Here is a 23,781-nt window from a genome sequence, read left to right on the forward strand (position 1 = left end):
TTCGAAGTGTATATGATATAAAATGTTGTGTTCATGTCTGTGTACATACACGCAGAAAGTATTAGCAGCAGCCCTGCAATCTATTTTCTCCTTCAACTGGGAACGCTCAATAAAGACAGATGTCCCAGTCAAATGCTGTTGTAAACATGCTAATGACAGACCTCCTGGCAAAAGAACTAATGATATTTACCTGACCTCTAAAGTTCCATAGTGCAGGAAAGTCCTTATCGTTCCAACGTTTTTAGCTGATGGTCGTGGTCTCTCTAGGTGGTTCAATGCAAATAAACCTGGAATGTGTGGATCCATGTGGCAGGGCTCCCCGAACAGTATCATTAAGTTATGTAAATATCAGAGTATAAAATCAAAACATTTCATGATCAAATGGCTCTCTTTTGTGTAAATGATGCCTTGCATGCTTCTTTTTGAGACCTTATATATAAAATCTGGTTCAGAGCAGATCCAGTGGGGCAAGGAAGGACCTGGAGAGTGGTGGTGGCAGTTTTAGGCTTATCCATGCTTCACCCTTGTCTCACAACGACCTCTATCCTTGAAATTATTCTTAAGTTGGATATTAGCTAAAATCTCTGATTTTTGTGTGTCTGCTTTGAATATTTCACCTGTTTGTATTTTATGTCTGTCTGTCTATGTGTGTATATATATTATTAATTTATGTGGTAAAAAGTGAACATGTCCCTGAGAGCCCTCTAATTCATTTTATCTAGTATACTGGAAAAAATATAAATCACAGATGTTTTCAATGGGGAGAGCTTGGGCACAGAGAGGAGAGAGGTAGACGAAATCACTAATGTTCTCCTATGTTCTACCATATCTTGATACTGCTTAGTTAATATCACCTGCAGCTTTGCAACAAAGGTTTAGAATAGAAGTTTTCCTGTGCTTATTTTGCTTAATTTAAAGAGACTTCAATACAATAAGACTTGGAAGGAAGAAAGATATGTACTTTTAATATGAAAATCAAATAGTTAAAAGTTTCTCCATACTAAACTTATCTTTATCCCCATGAACAATACATATTGATATTTCTTTGGATGCTACATTTAAGTTTAAAAACTTACTCATCCCTCCAAAATCAGCTGATAAATAACATCCTCTTACCTGCCGTAGAGTCCGGGCCACTATGCTCTCTAATACGGGTCCTCTATCTTCATGCAGCAAGTGAACTTCATCCAGAATAAGGAGCTTTACAATCTGGGAAAGGGCTACATCCCCAACACTCTTTCTTGTCACTACATCCCATTTTTCTGGTGTGGTCACAAGCATCTGTAAGACAAAAAGAGATAATCAAATTAAAAGGAGGAAAAAGTCACACAGATTATTTAAATTTCGACTGTGTCATTCAAAAAGAAATATGATTGGCCACCTATATAAAGAACAAGTAAAAAGTGTTAAAAATATCCTAGAATGAAATCTAATTCTCTGTAGACAATGGTCACTTCAAGAGGACTTTTCTTTAAGTTATGATATTAAGCAATTATTTAAAACATTGAAGGCAGTCTGTCAACAAATTGTAGTGTGAAGTGTACAAAATGCACGAGATTTTTAAAAAGCATCCTATGACGTAAAAAACAAATGATATTATCTTTTAAACTAGCATAAACTGATAACTTTGTTCCTTTATTTGAAAAGAGACAAAGAAGTGAATAAAGTGTTAAAAGAAAATGAAAAAGAAACCAAGAATCCACTCTGGTAATAGCCACCTGTTTACACCTACCCAAATTTGGAGGAAAGTTTACTACTGATGCATAGTTTTTAAAAATTGCCTTTTAATATCAACTAGCATATGCAGTACTTTATACAACAAACTACTACATATACTACAGCATAAGTGGCACATAATTGGAACCCAAACAGTGAGTCACTGGAGACCCAGGGCATTGAGAGCAGGAGGCCGGCCCACAGTATTCATCTGAACTTCACAGAAGCAATCTATTCTTTTTACATATTGAATTGTTTGTATCCTCTGAAAGCATACTGAGGCAGAGAAAAAGAGGACAAGCTTAGTAACCTCTTCTACTATTGTAACATTGCATGAGAAAATAAGCCCATAGGTGCATAATTCAAAGAACCCGTGAGGTAAAAATCAAACCCCAAGCTTCTCTTAACCACGTTATCAAATTACAGAAACTGATGATAATCACAACTCAACTGTGCTTTGAAGAGTTTAACTGAGACAGGGGTCAGATTGTTCTCTCAACATTTTTATGTCACTTCATGTCTGTTTTGAAGTCACCTATGGGAACGATAATCCTATTTTTTTTAGATTGCAAATGATATATAAATTTTTAACAAATGCACAATCCAAACTTGTCAATACAGCCTGTTGCATTATTACTTATCACTGCTATCATTTTGAAATGAACTAAAGCAACCACAAAATTTAGCAGTTGTACTTCGACAGAACATTAATTGGCAAACTGCAATGAAACAGATTAAGGAATTAATATCTAAAGTGGGAAATACTACAAATCCAAAGCCATTTAGTTAATTGCTAAAGCTAAATGGCAATGCCGAGATCACATCAAATTTTACAGAAAAAATATGCTATTGGGATTAAGTATAAAAGGATGTATAGTGAATTTTAAGATCTAAAATGGGCTGAAACACTCACTGTGCATTAATCAACATTTGTTATATTACAATAAATTTAAACAGAACTTCTACTTTGAAAAATGAAAAACTAAAAATAACCCAAAATATATTCTTATAAATATACCTAGGGATCACTTACTAACAACTCTTTTCATTAAAGTCCTGAAAAACATGCCTGTTTTCAAAACCAGCAATTCTCCTAAATTGTAAATTCATATTACATTAAATATAAAATGAGCAAACTTATTACAGTACTGTGCCGCATAACGACGTTTCTGTCAATGACAGACCACGTATACGAGGGTGGTCCTATAAAATTAGTAGCATATACCCTAGGTGCGTATTCAGCTGTGCCATCTAGGTTTGGGTAAGTATACTCTATGATGTTCACATGACAACGAAATCGCCTAATGATGCATTTCTCAGACTGTATCCCGGTTGTTAAGTGATGTATGACTGTATTAGTAAATGTTAGAAAGCTACAAAGTACACTATTAAATTATAATAATAAATACAAAGCTTGGCTACCTACCTCACTGGGAACTTAGAATACTGTGCCGATATTTTCTTATAATTAAAGTTCAGAGATAATAATGTGGTAACAATTAAATTGTAATACCAAATTTTTCAGATACCAGAAAACTGCCAAATCTTAAAAATCCATTCCAGCATTTTATATTCTGTACTTTACTTTCAGCATTGTGAGAAGTCAGTTCATGTATATTACTGTTTAATTACTTCAGTTCCCTGAACTAAAATGACTAGAAAATAAAGTGTCACATTTGCTTAATGAATTGGAATTCATGCAAGACATTCCCATCTGCTTCTATATTAGGGCATGGGTTAACTGTCAATATTTTTACTGTCAACTTAAATTCCTCTTAATACATGTACTTATCCCCTCAGGAGTACAAAAATCATTATTCCAAACAGTTCCAATTTTAGCCCGTCCACTGGAAAAATGGCATAGTTGAGATGCTATACAACACCATTGTGCCAAAAATTTGGAGTATTCAACTAGAAAAGGCTCATCCATTTGACAAGCAAAACCAAAGAGACCTAAGACTTGCCAATTCATCTGGTAATTCATGTAAACATTAATATTATTATCTTTTGCCTTTTAAAATATTGTGACCTAGGGGAAGTCACTTTACCACTCCTTCCTTTTTTTTATGGCTTCATTGAAAGATTACCGACGTGACATATGTAAATTTAAGGTCTACAATGTGATGTCTTGATACACATATACATTGCAAAATGATTACCACAGTAAGGCTAGTTAACACTTCCACCCCCTCACACAATTACCTTTTGTGTGTGTGTGGTGATAACATTTATGGTATACTCTCGTAACAACTTTCAGGTATGACACAGTAATGTTAATTATAGTTACCATGCTGTACATTAGATCCCCAGAACACATTCATCTTATAACAGGAAGTTTGTACACTCTGACTAGCATCTCCCATATCCCCCACCCCCCCACCCCCGGGCAACCAGCATTCTAACTCTCCATTTCTCTCAGTTTGGCTTTTTTATATTCCGTATATAAGTAAGAACATACAGTATTTGTCTTTCTCTATCTGACTTATTTCACATAGCATAATGCCCTCAAGATTCATCCAGGTTGTGAAAAAAGGCTAGATTTCCTTCTTTTTTTATGGCTGGATAATATTCCATTATACACATATACCAGATTTTCTTTATCCATTCATCCACTGATGGACATTTAGGTTGTTTCCATGTCTTAGCTATTATGAATAATGCTGCAAAGAACATGGGAGTACAGCTATCTCTTTGAAATAGTAATTTCATTTCCTTTGGATATATACCCAGAAGTAGGATTGCTGGATAATATGGTAGTCCTACTTTTAATTTTTTAAGAAACCTCCATACGGTTTTCCAAAGTGGCAGTACAAATTTACATTCCCCCTCAACAGTGCACAACAGTTCCCCTTTCTCCACATCCTCACCAACATTTATCTCCTTTTGGATAATAGCCATTCTAACAGGTGTAAGGTGATATCTCACTGTAGTTATAATTTGCATTTCCCTGATGATTAGTGATGTTGAGCATCTTTGCATGTACCTGGTGGCCATCTGTATGTCTTCTTTGGAAAAATGTCTATTCACGCCCTCTGCCCATTTTTCAATTGGATTTTTTTTTTTGCAATTCAGCTATATGAGTTCCTTATATATTTTGGGTATTAACTTTTTATCAAATGTATGGTTTGACAATATTTTCTCCCATTTGGTAGGTTGCCTTTTCATTTTGCAGATTGTTTCTTTGGCTATGCAGAAGCTTTTTTGTTTGATGTAGTCCCATTTGTTTATTTTTGCTTTTGCTGCATGTGCTTTTGGTGTCATATCCAAAACAATCACTCCCAAGACCAATGTCAAGCAGTTTTCTTGAAGCAGCTTCACAGTTTTGGTCTTACATTTAACTCTTTAATCCATGGTGAGCTAATTTTTGTGAGTGGCATAAATTGGGCCGCCATTTTCATTCTTCTGCATATAGTTATCCACTTTTCCCCACATCATTTATTGAAGAGACTATCCTTTCCCAATTGAGTATTTTTGGCTCAATTGTCAAATATTAGTTGATGGTATATGTGTGGGTTTATTTTTTGACTCTCTATTCTGTTCCATTGGTCTATGTGTTTGTTTTTGTGCCAGTACCATACTGTTTGATTACTATAGCTTTATCATACAGTTTGAAATCAGTCAGAAAGTGTGATGACTCCAGCTTTGTTCTTTCTCGGAACTGCGTTAGCTATTTGGGGTCTTTTGTGGTTTCATACAAATTTTAGGATTGTTTTTTCTATTTTTGTGAAAAATGCTGTTGGAATTTTGATATGAAATGCATTGAATCTACAGATGGCTTTGGCTAGTATGGACATTTTCACAATATTAAGTCTTCTGATCCATGAACATGATATAATCTTTCCATTTATGTGTGTCTTCTTCAGTCGTTTTCCTTAGCGTCTTATAGTTTTCAGTGTATAGATCTTTTACTTCCCTGGTTAAATTTATTCTTAAGCATTTTATTGTTTTTGATGTTTTGTACATGGGATTGTTTTATTTCATTTTCAGATAGTTCATTCTTAGTGTACAGAAATGCAACTGATTTCTGCATGTTAATTTTGCATCCTGCAATTTTACTGAAGTTGTCAGTTCTAATAGTTTTTTGGTACATCTTTAAGATTTTCTATATGTAAGATCATATTCTGCAAACAGAGATCATTCTACTTCTCCCTTTCCAGCTTGGATGCCCTGTATTTCTTTTTCTTGCCTAACTGCTCTGGCTAGGACTTCCAGTACTACACTGAATAGGAATGGTGAGAGTGGGCACCCTTGTCTTGTTCCTGATCTTAACGGGAAAGCTTTAAACCTTTCACGGGTGAGTATGAGGTTAGTTGTAGGTTTGTTATATATGGCCCTTATTAGGTTGAAGAACATTGCTTCTATACCCAATTTTTTGAGAGTTTTTATCATGAAAGGATGTTGAATTTTGTCAAATGATTTTTCTGCCCCTATTAAGGTATGATTTTTATCTTTCATTCTATTAATGTAATGTATTGGCCTATTCAGATTTTCTATTTCTTCATGATTTATTCTTGGTAGGTTTTACGTTTCTAGGAATTTACTCATTTCTTGTAGGTTATCCAATTTTTTGGCATACAATTGTTCATAGTAGTCTTTTATGATCCTTTATATTTCTGTTGTATCAGTTGTAATGTCTCCCCTTTCACTGATTTTATTTACTTCAGTCTTCACCTTATTTCTCAGTTTAGCTAAGGGTTTGTTAATTTTTTTGTACCTTTTCAAAAAACTGCGTCTTAGTTTTGTTGATCTTTCTATTGTTTTCTGGTCTCTATTTCATTTATTTCTGCTCTGACCTTTGTTATTTCCATCCTCCTGCTAACTTTGGGCTTAATTTGTTCTTTTTTTAGTTCCTTCAGCTGAAGGGTTAGGTTACTTACCTGTGAACTTTCTATTTTTCTTAATGTAGGTGCTTATCACTATAAATTTCGCTCTTAAAATTGCTTTTGCTGCATCCTATACACACTTAAACATTATGATTAAAAAGAAAGTTCAACATAATTATGGGAAATCTTTGAACCATGAAGAAAAATTAGACACATAATTTAGAATTCATAATCCCTTATTTCCTTAATGTTATTCTTGTTGCTCTCTATTTAAAAACCTTTAAAACCTTTTATTGTATTTTCACATTCATATTTTCATACATAGTCCAGTCCATAAAACTTTCTAATACCAATAAATTAATTCACTATATAGAAAAATACAGTCCTGAAATTATATTACTATCAGCAATACATATCCAGCCAAAGACACAGAGAAATGCTTGCGATGTCTAAAAGTAGTCTGTTTTATGTTTAACAAATCCTGTTATATCTATTGTAGTTATGCAAGTTATATTGATATCATACTGAATTTTAAACATTTTTTTAAAATCATTCTGACTGTTGGAGCAGTTTGTTTCCTTGAGGCAGATGGCTATAAATTAAAACTAGATTTAAAATGTTAAATCAAACGAATACAAGAAATTTAAAAAATAAAAGTAGACTTTCTTGCTTTCATAATCTAAAATTGATTTTGAAATTTTCAGTACTTAGACTGCAGAAAATTCAAAAAGAGTTGTTTAAACTAATTATATAAATAACTGTTTTAGAAACCAGAATGGTAAAATACCAAAATATACTCATTAAAATCCAGGAGTATATTACCATATTTCACCAAATCTCAGGAGCCACTGATTATATAAGCCACACCATCATTTTATATGTCACTAAGAAGTTAAAAAAAATATGAAATACATTTTTAAAAATGTGTCTTACAATTGATGAAATATTGTACATTTAGCTGAAAATGTTAGGGTTCTATTAACCAAGCTAAAGAGCAAAATTCAAGAATCCTTGCTTAATACATTTTCTGTGTTGTAAACAGTCAGACTGGAGTCGTTACAAATCATATTCTAATGCTATAGATGTAGATCAGGCAACAGTTTCCAGGATTCAGGAAGTCCATCTTCCTTTTAAAATGCATAATCACTCAACCACAAGCTTATAAATTATATGAATGTTTTAATTTAAAGATTAAATCTAAAATGTCACACAGTTTAGATTCCATAAACATACATGCAATTACAGTTATACTAACCTCTGCTATACAAATGTCAGTTTTGATGGATGGTAACAGCCCCTGTAAGGGAATCTGACATCTTGCAGATTATACGTGCCCCTTGGGACACTACAACAAATCAGTTAGTTCCAACTACTTCCTTTTCTACATGTTTTATGTCCCCTCCTCTCCCATCAATTCACATGCATGAGTGTGCACTAACACACGTAAAGCACAAAGTCCTTTGAAGTGTCTAGTCATATTCATTTATGTCAAGGACCACAGCTTTCAATTATAAAATAAAAATATAAAAATTAATTGGAAAATCTTCAAGTACAAAAGTATTAGCTAAAGCATAAAGAATGCAATCTGAAATGTGTCTTGGTGTTTTCACATTAGAAAAAAAAATCTCTATGATACTATTTTTATTTAAAATTTTATACGTAACATTTACCAAATAAAGAAACAACATATAATTCAATAAGAAATTTTAAAACTTTTGAAGGATCAGAGCACGGAGTGCTGGAAGTAATACACAATTCCAAATTGAACATTAAAAAAATATTTTCTAGACTACACGTGTTTACAGCTGGAGTAGAATTATCTTTGCAGTTCTTTTTGTGGATATAAAACACTTTCCAACGATCCCAGAACATACATACAGAAGTCTAGCCTCAACATAAGCTTGTAAAGGATACAATGCTTGGTTACCCTAAAACTTAGCTAATTACACATAATAGAGGAAAATACAAAAATTGTTTACATTGCCATGTGTACAAGCCATAAAGATCTTGCATTCTAACTGATTATACATAATACCTCAGGACGGCATTCCTCTGAAGTCTCATAGAGCAAGGGTCTGACACAACCAACAACAGTTCCTCAAACCTCTGTTCACTCATCAAGAAAGGTTCTTGACATGTGACTAATCTGTGGCAGAAACCTGTCCTGCGGTGAGTCCTATTCTGTTCAATTGGGATGTGGCTCATAGAGAATGGATTTCTTTGGTTTATTGTAAAGCAGTTTTTTTCAAATCAGACTGGTATATGTGCCTTTGAAAGTAGGGGAAAAAAATCATCTCTTGTATGAGTTTGAACATTTGACAGTCACCACCTCTTTCCTGTCACATGTGCAAAGCTCAGTTTGAGAATCAATTTCTTACTAAAATGAAACACTTTAAAATGTCATATTGCAATATCAAACTACTGAAACCTCAAATGTGATGAGCTAAAGAAAATGCATTCTGCAGCTCTTCACAAAAGTAATCCAAAATAATACCAATTTCATCTCTTCAAATTAATTTTAGACATTCAATATTAAGAGACTTTACTGATTTAAGAACAATTAATCAAAAGTTTGCTTGGGATCTACTATTGGGAAGAAGAGTCAGATTTTTAAGGGAGGATTCTAAAATCTTATGAACAAATTATGGCAGGATATGAGCTGCTGAAAATGACTGCAATTAAGCAAATTAGTTGTCCTTACTGTTTACCTATTTCTATTATTTGAATCCTTTCTATTTTACTTAAAAAAAGAACAAAGGCAGGACGCGTGTACTATTTAATCACAATTTATAGTTATCCAAAGGAGAGCTTCTTGATAAAAGTTTGTGATTCACTCACTCACTCACTGTTTTCAGATATGTGTCTATGGTTAAGAATACAAAGATAAAGGCAAGAAGTTTAGAAGCTTATACTTTAAGGAGAAATCACAGCAAAGAAGTGAAATCTCTCACACAGCATTAGGAAATCCAGCGGTCACCTTTGAGGGAGCAGCTGACCCTGTTCAAGCAGCTGCCACTGCCTCTGCCCGCAACTCAGGGTGGAAACTACACATAGAGCACCAGTATGACTACAGTGCAGAGCCAAGGGAAATTATATGTTTTTCTGCATTTTTTCCTCCATTCCCTTCCATTTCCTACAGCTTAACAAACTTACTGCACTGAAAAAGAGATCAAACAACAATTATCTGTTATTGGCTTTGAAGTAGCTTAACACAAACTCGTATACACTAAAAATGAGGCTGAGGAAAGTGATAAAGAAGGAGAAAAGCAAATATGCCCAAAGGACTAGCCAATACAATATCTGTGATTAAGTACAAAACCCAGTTCTAAGCTTTCTTGACACCCAGTTGAAAAAGAGAAACTGGGAGTGATGTCAGCAAAATGGCGGCACAATAATTTCTAGCATTCGTCCCCTCCCCTCAGAAAGATTAATTTGAACAACTATCTGAACACGAAAATTAACTTCACAAAAGCTAAGGATTCCAGGTGAGGGATTACAGCATATGGGTGAAGCAGAGGAATAAGAGAAGACACAGTGAGGAGGGTAGGAAAGATAGATCCACCTTTCCCTCATCACCCCTCCTCTAAGCCCAGGCAGCCCAGTGCAGAGAGAGATACCTTCCCCACTTGGAGAAGGAAAGGAAAGTGGGTGCCCAACTTCACTGCAGACCCCACAGCTGGTCCATCCAGCACCAGGCACCCTAGGTACCCTCCTGCAGCTCCACAAACCCAGGTCCCTGGCTCACCCCAGTACCTACTGCCTCCAGCAGCCCAAGGGGGCTCCCACCACCCCAGGCAGCATCCATGGCACCAGGCTACCAGCAGGCTTCCGTGAACCCTGGCATGGGTGCATGAAAAATTGCTCAACATCACTATCATCATGGAAATGCACAATGAGCTATCACCTCACACTTGTTAGGATGTCCATTCTCAAAAAGAATACCAGTGTGTGTAGAAGGAAAACACTCCCCAAGTAATTCTGATCTTGCAACTTGAGTTAAGAAGAACTGGCTAAATCTGTCCAATTTCCAGGACCCCGGGATTCCAATATCCATTTTCTATTCAGCTAACTACACTGTTTTTCATCATACTATCTAGATTTTTTTAAGGAAATCACTCACCAAAATGATTTTACACACTACCCGCAATGGCTGGGAGCTATCACTGTGGTTTTGCCTACACGGGATATTTCTATTATCTTTACTAATTTATCATGGAGAAATAGCTTTGTATTTTAATTAGTGTTTGTTTGTTTGTTAGTGATGCTTAACAACTTATTTTTTGAAACTTTGCATTTTTCCCTTATAGGAAGAGTTCACTCTTGTATTTAGCGTTTATATATCATCGGTTTGCATAAACTCACCCTTTAATAGCAATATTAAACATAACTAGTGGAGCCATTTGGACAGTAATTTGGTGAATTCTATCAAAATTTAAAATGCACAGCAATCTCACTTCCAGAATTCTATCCTAGAAAAAAGGTCTATGGACACAGATAGACATTCAGGAAGTTTTTCAGAAGGCAATAATGTAGATTTATACACACTGATATTAAGTGAAAAAGGCAAAACATTACACATTTTATACAAATATATACACATGTATACATAAAGTATGATCCCATTGTCAGTAAACTAAAATGAATTACATATACGTATATTTCTCTACATCCTCCAGCTCCTGAGCTGTTTAAGAGGCTTTTCTTCAAGCACAATATCCTAGTAGTATTTCCCTTTCACAGGCTTCTGCGGCATCTCTGTGCACATATTTTCTATCTCAACATTTATTACACTATGTTGCTTGCTTAAATATTTGTCTTCCTCAAGAGACCACAGGCACAGAAAAAGGCAGGGACAGTGACTCTCCTGACAGCTATTAGAGCCACAGTGTCTTGAAGTGGTCTGGCACAGGGTACATATTCAAGAACTGTTGATGAATTATATTTTTTTGCAGGTAATAATTATTAACCCCACAATATGGGTGGTAACTATTCTTGTCTAATAAGAAAATAGAACAAATATTTCTACATTTATTAGTAGGATTTATACAACTTATTTTCTACTATATAGATATTTAGGTTTAAAAAGTTACATTTAAGATACTGTTGCATAATGAATTTTGTGAATCAGCCAGAGGAATTCTCTCCTTCCTAATCAGTTCATGGACATTTACCAAACTGAAAAATCTAAAAACTTACACAAGGAAAGACGCCCACTTACTGAGTACTGAACAAAGAAGACTCTGGCACCCGCCCTGCCCACTCTGTGGCCTCAGGGGATGATATCAATATCTGGATGCTATTTCCCTTAAATGAATGTTGTTGAGGAAAGACAGGATCCTAATGGCTCCTCCTGGATTAAGCTAAACTAAGTGGCCTGGATTCTTATCTTTTTGGGAAGAGCAGAGTTGTATCTCTGAGTACCATTCAAAGAGGAGCAACTATCACTTGAACATTCTGCAATCACAGATTTTTATAATGCTCCTGTCTTGCCCCCTTATGCCCACCCCACCTGACCCAAGACCATCTCAGGCCTTTCCCATCAGAACAGGCCAGCTTTTTACTTCCTCACATCCCATAGGCCAATAGCTAAGGTCTTCTAAATTAAATTTCCTCCAAAACAAGGAAGAAGAGTGAGTAGTCCTATTAACATGGACTGAAACCTAATGTTTCTATAAACACAAGTTATCAATACTTCTAAATCTAAGTATTCTCATAGCCACATCTCATTTATCAATACATTATCTCTGATACACTGTAAATGTTTAATAAAAACACATTCAATATCTTTCAATCATGCATTTATCAAATATGTATTGTGTACCCACTACCAAAAATCTTAGTTTCCTCCATAAAAAAATGAAGAAAATATCAGTACCTACATATCATAGGGTTCTAATGAAAATGAAACCCATTAATACATATGAAATGCTTAGAATAATGCCTGATATATAAAAAGAATCTGTTATGTTTTCTAGACCTCATCAGCATCATCCTCACCCTCATCCTCCTCATCATAGTGTGTCCAGCACTGTGCTATGCATTACGCAATGGTGAGCAAAGAAAAAGGCACACAGCCCTTGATCTCATAGGACTTACATTGCAGCAGAGGTGGGGTGGAAATAGGCACTACTCGAAAAGCTATAAAAATACAAAATTCTCCTTGTGATAAGCTACTAAGGAAAAGCTGTGCAGTGTTATGACAAATTATAACAGGAAAATTTGACCTAAGCAGAGAAATCAGAAAAGGCTTTATTAAGAAAGTGACAGTTGATTTAACAATCTAAAGGATGAAAGAGAATTAATTAGGTGAAGGAGAAAAAAGAGAGGTACAGGCAGAAGCAGGGCATGTACTTAGAGCATGTGGGGGAACATAGGGACGGAAGAGATTGAAGACAGGCAGAGTGTGTGGCTGGAGCAAAGAGAATGAGAGGACTGCAATCAGGTGGAAATGAGATGGGAAGGGGCAGACTTCTCACGGCTTTTTAGCCACTTCCAGGAGTTGTATACTTTTCACTCTGTAGAGTAGCCTGGAAAACTATGAGTGGCTTCATTTTAAAACATTTTTATTATTATTATTTTTTGATTGTTGTTGTTTTTTATGGGACAGAGTACGAGTGAGAAAGGAAGGAGTGAAGCTGAGAGAATGCATTGCTGGCTCCCCGTAGGGAAAGAATGGGGGCAGAATGGATGCTGGTACCCCAGTTAGAATGCTACAGGAGTAACCGAGATGAGAGACAACAGAGGCTCAGACTAGGGGGATGTATTAATGAAGATAGAGAGGACATAGATGAATCTGAGAAATATTTAGGAGACAAAATCAATAATCAATAGGAACTGGTGTTGGATTGACTATATTTACCTTATATTTAAATACAGACTATATCTAAGCTAAGTATAGTCAATCACTTTTTCTAAGGAAACGCAATATGAGAAGACAGTCTGCAGAAAATTCCTCAAGGGTCAAATATTTTACGTCTCTTTACCATCCTCCTTGTTCAAGATGAAATGATCAAAATGAGACATTAAAAAATACTCAATTCATGGGGCCAGCCCGGTGGCACAGTGGTTAAGTGCACACGTTCCACTTCAGCAGTCCGGGATTCGCCGGTTTGGATCCCGGGTGTGGACATGGTACTGCTTGGCAAAGCCATACTGTGGCAGGCATCCCACATATAAAGTGGAGGAAGATGGGCACAGATGTTAGCTCACGGCCAGTCTTCCTCAGCCAAAAGAGGAGGATTGGTAGCAGCTAGCTCAGTGCTAATCTTCCTCCAAAAAAAAAAAAAAAATACTCAATTCAGGTATAAGTTACCCTCTGGAAAAAAATTTCAAACTTGACTTAATAATATAATGGAAGAAAATTAAAATTGGTTAGCTTCTTTCTTTCCCAGCTGTCAACACTTTTACTTATGTGCCAAACTACTTTTTACAGGTTCACCTCAATAGCTGTAGGATAACAGTAAAAAAGTAAAAAAGCAATTAAATGTTGATACAAAACAAATAAAACAAAAGAGAAAAAGAAACCATTAATAGAATATGACCTCATTCCTCTCTTAACTCCTCTAATACTATGAAACAAGCTATTTTTCTGCAAAAGGAGTACTGATAGAACAAGCAAAGTTATTATTTTAAATTTTTTTCAGTGAAGGTGAAGATAATTAGATTCCTTTGTGCTTTTAAAATATACTATAAGAGCCTCAAATAATGCATAATTTGCATTCACTGGACAGATTTTTAGGCATCAAACATTATATTCTCTCACTACCCCCTCCAACCCAAAGTATATTAAGAACGAAATAGTTAAAAACAGTAGCTTATACATAGGAGTGGACTTTTTTACTCAAAGCATTTTAATATATTTCATCAGTAGCTATTTAATCTTGCAAAAGTAAAAATAAGTAATAATTAACACTAAGAATTCCATGATGCTTCCAAGTAATTTATAGCTTACTTTCTAATAAAAGTAATGAGACAATCTTCAAAATAGAACTCACTACTTCTTAATGGCATGCCTTCAATGCAGGAAATAGTTATCCTGCCAAATAATATTTACATTTCATCAGAGATTTTAAAAGTGGTAGTTTTCCAATTCCATTCAGTATAAACATATGGTTAAGCCTTTTTAAAGTAATTGTTCCTCTTAGAGATCGAAGCTTTCACATTTCAAGTTCTAGTCTCATTTTTTAGATATCTCTCTTAATAAAAGACATCTTAAAAAGTTCATTTTGGTTATGAGTTGCTTAATTATATAAAGTTGGAAACACAAATAGAAAAAAATCTAGAAAACACAAAATGTTTAAATTAACAAAAGATTGAAAAATCATTACGGCTACCAAAAACACACAAATTATGCTTGTGCAGTCATTTGAAAAATCAAGCTAAAACAGTCAAGAATCACCTTCAAAATATAAAAGAATATTGTTGTCGTCTTTTATTCTGGTTCTGAAATAAGTAGTATTAAAAACAAATCCCAAAACCAAACAACTGAAGACAACTAGGGAAATTAGCCACATTAGAACAAATATAAATGCCACACTAATTTCTAAACTAAATCAACACCTCAGAATATTTAGATTTCATCACTAAGGTTCTGGGTTTTCAACGGGTCTGAAAACTGTACCAATGCTGAAGTAGCTCAGTGAGTAATGATTTCAAATGATTAGCACTCTTCACTGATTTATGAAACAGGTCCAAGCTAGAGAAATGATTTCATCTAGAATGTCCTTAGTTATACTTGGCAGAATCCAGATCTTCACAAAATCCAGAAGTTGAAACAAATCCTTTTACGTTGATAAAATCTACAATTTGCACCATTTCCACTTCCTCTTAGTTTTTTATTCCATATTTTATTATCGAGCAATTTAAATGTGTTATTTTCTTTTTAGCTCTTCATATCAAAGAGAGCACTGCGTGAGAGAGGGAGGCTGGGGAGGGAGTGGTGATTATTATAAGCAAGCTGTAAAACTACACTGTGTTTTCCAGAGCAAAATATAATCAACAGAGCAACAAGGCAATTTCAATGACTAGCTATGAGCAGAAAAAGACAAGGACTGGAAGTTAAGGTGGTTTCTAATATGACTATAGATAACTTGATAAAAAGTAACATCAAATTAGTTTTGTAATGATAAACTATAAAACGACAAACCATGAAAACGTTATTCCTAGTCACTAATTTGAATGTTAAAATGTTGGTGCTCTACAGGGTTGTTTTGCAACTTTCAACGTTTTATTAAGCATTTATGCCAATTTTTCAGAAGTTGTTGGGTGTTTTATTTCCTAATAGATATGTTTTGTTTTTTAGTACACATTTCTAGACATCACACACACTCTTTGATTTTTCTAACAGGAAAAGTTTGACAACACTTTAAAAAAATCCAAGCAAGAGTTAAATAAAACATAAACTATCCAGGGGCTGGCCCCGTGGCCAAGTGCTTAAGTTCACGTGCTCCGCTGCAGGCAGCCCAGTGTTTCGTTGGTTCGAATCCTGGGCGCGGACATGGCACTGCTCGTCAAGCCACCCTGAGGGAGCGTCCCACACGCCACAACTAGAAGGACCCACAACGAAGAACATACAACTATGTACTGGAGGGCTTTGGGGAGAAAAAGGAAAAAAATAAAATCTTTAAAAAAAAACCCATAAACTATCCATACGATGCTGTATGCTACTGTGGAAAGAGGGCTCTGGAGGACGCTGGGAAGCTGGAAGCAGAGATTTCTCAACTGTACAATTGAGAATTGTATCAAATTGGTTCTGAAGCAGGAAAGCCTGACGTTTGTACACATTCTGTTAAACCAAAGCCCAGAAACTGTAAACCCAAGTTCTATAAAAGGGGAATAGCTTAGCAATAATTGGCTTCTTTCTCAATTGAGGCAGGACGCTTCGTATACTGGAACTATATGCCCCACAACAAAAGAAAATGCACATGTATGCATGTACACGGTGTCAGTTTCTGCTCTCTGTATTGCCACAATGCTTCCTTTAAGCACTAAACTGTCACCGTCCAATAGAACTTTCTGTAATGACAGTAATGTTCTATATCTGCATTATCTAATTCAGTAACCACTGGTGACTACTGAGCAGCTGAAATGAGGCTACTGTAAACGAGGAAAAGAATTTTTAATTTTTAATTTTACTAAGCTTTAATATAAACAGTCACATGTGGCTAGTGACTATTGTATTGACCTACACTGCTCTATATTCCCAACTTAATAATTAAGGAATACATAGCAGGTTTGTGAATGTGGTCTTTTTTCAACAATCAGTAATTCACTTTGTATAGTTAGTTAATGTCATTAAAATTGTTGTTGACATATATTTATTGACATGGGTAGCTGTTCATGATATATTGTTAAATAATAAAAAAAAAGCAGGCTATAAAGTAGCGTATTTGTATGGTTCTATTAAAAGATAGCTAATGCTTACTGAGAACTTACTATGTGTCAAGCACTGTTCTAAACACTTCACACGTATAAAATCAATTAACTTTCACATAGCACTATACCATACTACCTCTCATTAAATATATGAATATATCTTAACACAAAAATGAGAAATGGAAAGTATGTACTTGTCATAACTTGTGATTGCACGTTATGTTTTCATTTGTCTATTTTTTTTAATTTTTCTGTAATGAGAGAATATGTATTGAAATGAGAAGGGAAACATTAAAAAACTAAAAGTATTAAAAAGGAATTAAATGCTTAAAAGGGATCTATAAACCTAGGGTGTTGTGGGTAATTTTTCCCTACTTTTCAAAACACTTCTAATCTCTTTTCAGTCAATTAGGCTTACATTGCCACTAAAGCAGTGTTTCCAGGGGGTGCACATTTTGCAAAATAACTAAAAATAAACAGCTACAATCCTCCAATTAACATTTTTATAACTTGTTCTCTCTTTCCTCTATGGTTACCAGATAAAATTGCATAGTAATGGATGGGAAAAAGTTACCAAAAATCGACCATAACATACAGAATTTATATGGACATGAGAAGACCTAGAACAATCAAAAGAACTTTGAAAAAGAATAAAGTTAGAGAACTTACACTACTTGATTTCAAGACATATTATATAGTTATAGTAATCAAGACAGTGTGGGTAATGGCATAAAGATAAAGATACAAAATCAATAGAACAGAACAGAATCCAGAAAGAGCCACACATATACGGTCAAGTCAGTGTTCAGTAATGGTGCCAAGGCAATTTAATAGAGAAAACATAACCTTTTCAACAAATGGTGCCAGAAGAGCAGGTATCCATATGCAAAAAAGTGAACCTCAACGCAAAAATCAGCAGAAAATGGATCACAGCCTAAAACTTAAGAGCTAAAACTATAAAATTTCTCGAAGAAAACATAGGAGAAAAATCTTACCTATCTCGGGCTTGGCAAATATTTTTAAACAGGATACAAAAAGTATGAACTATTGGGGCTGACCCCATGGCTGAGTGGTTAAATTCACACACTCTGCTTTGGCGGCCCAGGGTTTCACTGGTTCAAATCCTGGGCATGGACATGGCACTGCTCGTGAAGCCATGCTGAGGCAGCATCCCGCAGGCCACAACTAGAAGGACCCACAACTATGTACTGGGGGGCTTTGGGAGAAAAAAGGAAAAATAAAATCTTAAAAAAAAAGTATGAACTATAAAAGAAAGTCAATAAATCAGGACTCTATGAAAATTAAGCGTTTACATGGATAAGGAGAACAGATTAGTGGTTACCAGAGGGGAAGGAGGCGGGGGCAGGGCAAAAAGGGCAAGTGGGCACATATGTGTGGTGACAGATAAAAACTCAACTATTGGTGGTGAATACGATGCAGTCTATTCAGAAACTGATATATAATAATGAACACCTGAAATTTTCACAATGTTATAAGCCACTATGACCTCAATAAAATATTTTCTTAAAAAATTGTTTACTTTTCAAAAGACTCTGTTACAAACATAAAAAGGCAAGCGTACTAACTGGAAAAAAATATTTGCAAAGCTCATATCCAGCTCAGGACTTGTTTTAGAGCCTTATGACTCAGTAGTAAGACAAATCACCCACTTAAAATATTCTAAACAAGGCAAATGATCTGAAAAGATACACCACCAAAGAAGATATACAGATGCTGAAAAGATACATGGAAAGATGCTTAACATCATTAGTCATTAGAGAAATGCAAATTAAAACCACAATGCGATACTACTAGAATAGCTAAAACACCCACTAGACTAGCTAAAATTCAAAATAACCATGTAAGTGTTAAAGAGGTTGTGAAGAAATTGAAATTTTCATAGATGGCTGGTGAGAACGTAAGATGGTACAGCCACTTTGGAAACAGTTTGGTAGTTACTTAAAAAGTTAAACATGCATCTACCATATACCCAGCTATTCTACTCCTACATACTTACCCAACAATGAAAGCCCTATGTCCACAAAAACTGATTGTATAAGAATGTTCACAGCAGCTTTATTTGTACTAGCCAAAAACTGGAACCAAGGCACACAACCATCAAAATTTAATGGACAAACCATTTGTGATATATCCATGCAACACACACAATGCTACTTAGCAATACAAAGGAATGAACCATTAATATATGCAACATGGATGAATATCAAAATAATTATATTGAGAGAAAGAAGCCAGATGAAAAAGTACACATTGTATGATTCCACTTAGACAAAATGTATAAAAATGCAAACACACCTGTAGTGACAGAAGGCATTTCCGTGGTTGCCTGGGGATGGGAGTGGCAGAGGAAGAGAGATGGATTACAAACGGATGTGAGGGCTGAAAGAAAAACTTTCAGGGCTGATGAATATGCTCACTATTTCGATTGTGGTGATGGTTTCACTGGTATGCACATATGTCAAAACTCATTCAACTGTAGTCTTTAAATATGTACAGTTTTCTGTACATTAGTTATACCTCAATAAAGGTGAAATAAAATGTTTAAAGATCAGCCAGTACACATGTATTAAATTTAACATGAAGTAGTATCTAGTACTTTCCTTAGAATACAGTTATTATTTTCTTTTCTAGTAAGAAATTTAGGAATGAATCTCAAATTTAAGAATGAATGAATAGCTTTTATCCTCTTATAAAAAGAGGATCAAATTTAACATAAGAGCCTTCTTTTAAACCAAGCCTGCAAGAGGGTTTCTTCTGGCAAGAATTCCACAGATTACTGTTCTGCCAAAGGAAAAAGTCAAAGGATACTCTACTTACTGCCAAATAAGTACCATTCATACTTACTATACTGTCATTTCTAAAACTGGGGGGAAAAAATCATCAATCTTTTCTTTTCTCTTTGATCGTAACAGCCAAGCATAGTTTGAAGAGTCAATGTAGCATAAATCATCAAGTGTATATATACTCTGGGGTTATTTTTCATGAAGTATAGCGGGTGAGGAGCAGAACAAAGAACCCAGTGAAGAGGCAGAAGGGAACTAACATTTGCTGAAGATGAACCATGTGCAAAACACCATCTTCAAAATATTTTTTATACATTATATCAAATAATAACAGTAAAACATTTTGACTACTTTAGTCTCCTATAAATTGAGGGAACAAAGCATTATACAATGAAAATGTTTTTAAGGCAAATAGGAAAGACTAGAAAGCACAGAGATTATTCTTTTAATCTCTTACTTTTAGAGGCTTGGGACTGCCTTAAACATGGTTGAACCCCCAACACAAAGCACTATGCCTTACACACAATGTATACAGTGCTTAATGTTTCTTTAAAATGTAAGAAAAATATTTATAATATATAAATTACATAGCACTGAAAATGAAAGTAGCATATTAAAGTACCAAGGAAAATAATTTTTATTTTATTTTATTATTTTTTTTTGAGGAAGATTAGCCCTGAGCTAACTACTGCCAGTCCTCCTCTTTTTGCTGAGGAAACCTGGCCCTGAGCTAACATCCGTGCCCATCTTCCTCTACTTTATATATGGGACGCCTGCCACAGTATGGCTTGCCAAGTGGTGCCATGTCCACACCCGGGATCCAAACCGTGGAACCCCGGGCCACTAAGGTAGAATGTGTCCACACGCAGGATCTGAACCAGCGAACCCTGGGCTGCCGAGAAGCAGAACGTGCAAACTTAACCACTGGGCTGGCCCTTATTTTATTTTTTAAACACAGTAGTTCCAGGATTATCTTGCATTCAGACTTGCTTTGAATAATGGAGAAAAAACAGAATTATAATTGTAACACCAAGAACTGGATAAGCCATAGCCCATCCTATCAGTAAGTCTAGGGGAGTGTATCGTTTATGTCTATCACCCATCAACAGGAAAGACAAAGAACTCTTTCCTTTTAAGGGGACTAGACCCAATGCATCTCTGGACTTAAAGAAACGTAAGTCAATGCTGATGGCTAAGAATGAATAAGAAGGCATTTGTGGTAGTGTGGTGAGTCTATGAAGAATCAACTCAAAAACTAGAAGAGAAAGTTTTGTTTTCCACCATTTCACCTTAGTTTCTGAGACTTCCTATCTGCCTCTTTCCCCTCAGCGTTCAATCAGCTGTAAGTGAGTGAGTGAGTAAATAAATCTTATTTTTGAGTGAAAGTTATTAGAAGTGTACAGTTAACTTAGTACATCCAATAAAGGGAATACTCTGCAGCCATCAAATGCCATGCAATATTAACTAATATTTAATGATATGCAAAAATACTCACTGGAAAAAATGTAACAAAATAATATACAATCAACCTTCATTTTTAAACATACATATTTGCCTAGAAAAAAGATTAGGAGGATATATGCTAAACTCTAATTTTCTGTATTTTTTCAACTTTTCCTACAATGAGCATGTTATCCTTTTGGAATCAGAAAAAAATGTAGGGTACAGCAATTTTCAAAATAAACTTAACTTTTAATTCACACTGATTTTAAAAAGTGCCACAAAGCTACAGTTAGAAATATAAAACTATGTAGCAAAACACACAGAAAATGACCTTTAGGATACAAAATAGTTTCAAATATATGATCTAACATTATATTTAGCATAATACATATAGGCATGCCCTCTAATGTTCTGGTGACTTTGATTATGCAACAACAATAGGCAGTAAATAATCCTATGTAATGAATTTAACCAAGGTTCAAACCAATGAAGAATCCAAGTACAACTAGTTTTCTTTATGAAAATCATTTACGGCTGTCGTGGCATAAAGCTCTACAAAAATAAGATTTCACATATTTCCAATTTGATAAATATAAAAGTAATTTTTTACAGACATGTGCAAACTATAAATTCAAAAGAAGCTATTTAGATCAGTCACAGAAATTACAGAAAGCACAGATCTCTACAATTCCTAAAATTAACCAGCCTAAGACTTACACTTTCGGTTTACAGCAACTTTGTTCTGTTGCAGTGTTTGTGAGAAAAGAGCCTTTTCAACAAGTGCCCGCAATATTGACTAAAATAACTGTCCCCAAACAACAGAAAACTTGCTTTCAAATCAAGTTTTTAATTGAACTGGAATTGAAACTGGAACTTTCTGAAGAAAAGCATAAGCATTTGGTATTGTTCAAGAAAGTGCACGTATTCAGATTAACATAGAATGTCTTCATTCAGCAGATCCTTTAAGCACAGATTTTAAAACATTTCAGAGGTAAGTGATGACAATAAATTCACAATTTCAAAAAACATCACAGATACTAACGAGCACGTAGAACGCTCTCGTGTTTCTCAGATGCCTTGGGGTAAGAGACCTGAAGACGTCTGAATTATGAAGTCCCTGCCCCATCAGTGCAGCTCAGTTGTAGAGGAACTGACTCTTGAAAGAGTAAATTTTGCCTGCCAAGACAATACAGTTTCCCTGGAACTGTCATATATTTCTGCCTATATACCAATATTTGTAAAAATGTGAGCTGTATCATAAGACTCGTGAAATGTATTTACCCTAGAGTCTTCAAGAATCATTCTAATTTTTATAAAATAGGAATCTCTCTAACCAGATCTATATCTTTTTATAATTGCACACGTTTTACAGAACACAGTTTACAAAACTTTTCCAGTTGCTTTTGCATCACGGCTAACAATATAATGGTATTATTGAGTACCTAACAATATATATTTTACCACTTGTATATAAACCATTTGGTCCTCAACAGGAACACAACCAGGAAGTGCCAGCACAGAACAGCTAAAATCTGTGGCATCCTACTAAAATTGAGAACCTTTCAAGTGTGTACAGATTTCAATGGATGATTTGCCCAACAAAGATACACCAGGATTGTAATTCCCAAGTCATGATATCTTCTCCTTTATGTAAAAATAGTCACATTGGGGCAGGATTGCTTTTCACCTGAGAAGAGTAAAACATTATAATAGACTGTGAAGAATTTTATATATTTGTGCTTATCTGCTCCCTCAATCCAAATTCCAGGGGAAAGGGCCCATTGCTTTCATCAGATTTTCACTGGTCTATGATCCAAACATGCCTGAGAACACCGCGCTTAATCCATTCCCTCCTGCTCACCTTAAATCCAGATTCATCAGATTAAAATCTGCCTCACGGTGGTTGGACTCAATCACTCATTTATAACACCAATAAAAACATTACTGACCTCAGTTTTTATTTAAACTACACAAAATGAAACAAGGCAGAATTTTAAGAAATTATAATAAAACGAAATGTTTTAAAAACTGAAAATCATCTTTAATAGTAAAATGGATCCATTTTATTACTGTATAGTTCAGCATTACTTTAGTTATAGAAAATAAAAGATAAATGCCTATCATATAGAAGTTTGCTTCACATCTTAGAATGTAATACAATTACATTATTTCCTTCCTCACATCTAAATCCTATCCTACAGAAAGGAGTTCCTTATCCAGGGTTCTGAATTTCTGGAAAACTGGGGATAAAAGGTGAAGGTCACAAATTAGGAAAGAGACCTCAGACCCTTACCAATGCTTCCAAAACTAACCAGAGGCAGTGCTATATTTCTAACCTCCATAGTTGTTAATATAGAATGCGTTTTCCCACAGATACCTTCTAATGTAGGCCCATAATTGTATCTCCAATTCCAAGACCAAAAAAACTCTGTAAGACAAAGTATTTCTTAATCTTCCATGGCAAAACCTGACCCGTACCCTTGATGTAAATACCAAAAAGTTTTGCTGTAAAAGCATTAATGTGTTTGATTATACGGTGCTGACCAAGACCCCACTGGGAACATTTTCCCATCATTAAGATCACAGCATGGTTTCATCTTACATGATTATTTTTATGGGCC

General features: G+C 35.0%; 1 protein-coding gene across 1 annotated transcript in view; it reads right to left on the reverse strand.

The window, feature by feature from the left end:
* ASCC3 (activating signal cointegrator 1 complex subunit 3) overlaps window positions 1–23,781 on the reverse strand; it is a 320,801-nt gene that overhangs the window by 191,197 nt on the left and 105,823 nt on the right. The window contains exon 11 of the mRNA XM_008516619.2: window positions 1,117–1,281. Coding sequence (XP_008514841.1) covers window positions 1,117–1,281 — 165 coding nt within the window. The remainder of the gene's footprint in view (window positions 1–1,116; window positions 1,282–23,781) is intronic.

Source organism: Equus przewalskii, chromosome 9 (assembly GCF_037783145.1).
Source record: "Equus przewalskii isolate Varuska chromosome 9, EquPr2, whole genome shotgun sequence".
Classification (NCBI taxonomy): Eukaryota; Metazoa; Chordata; class Mammalia; order Perissodactyla; family Equidae; genus Equus; species Equus przewalskii.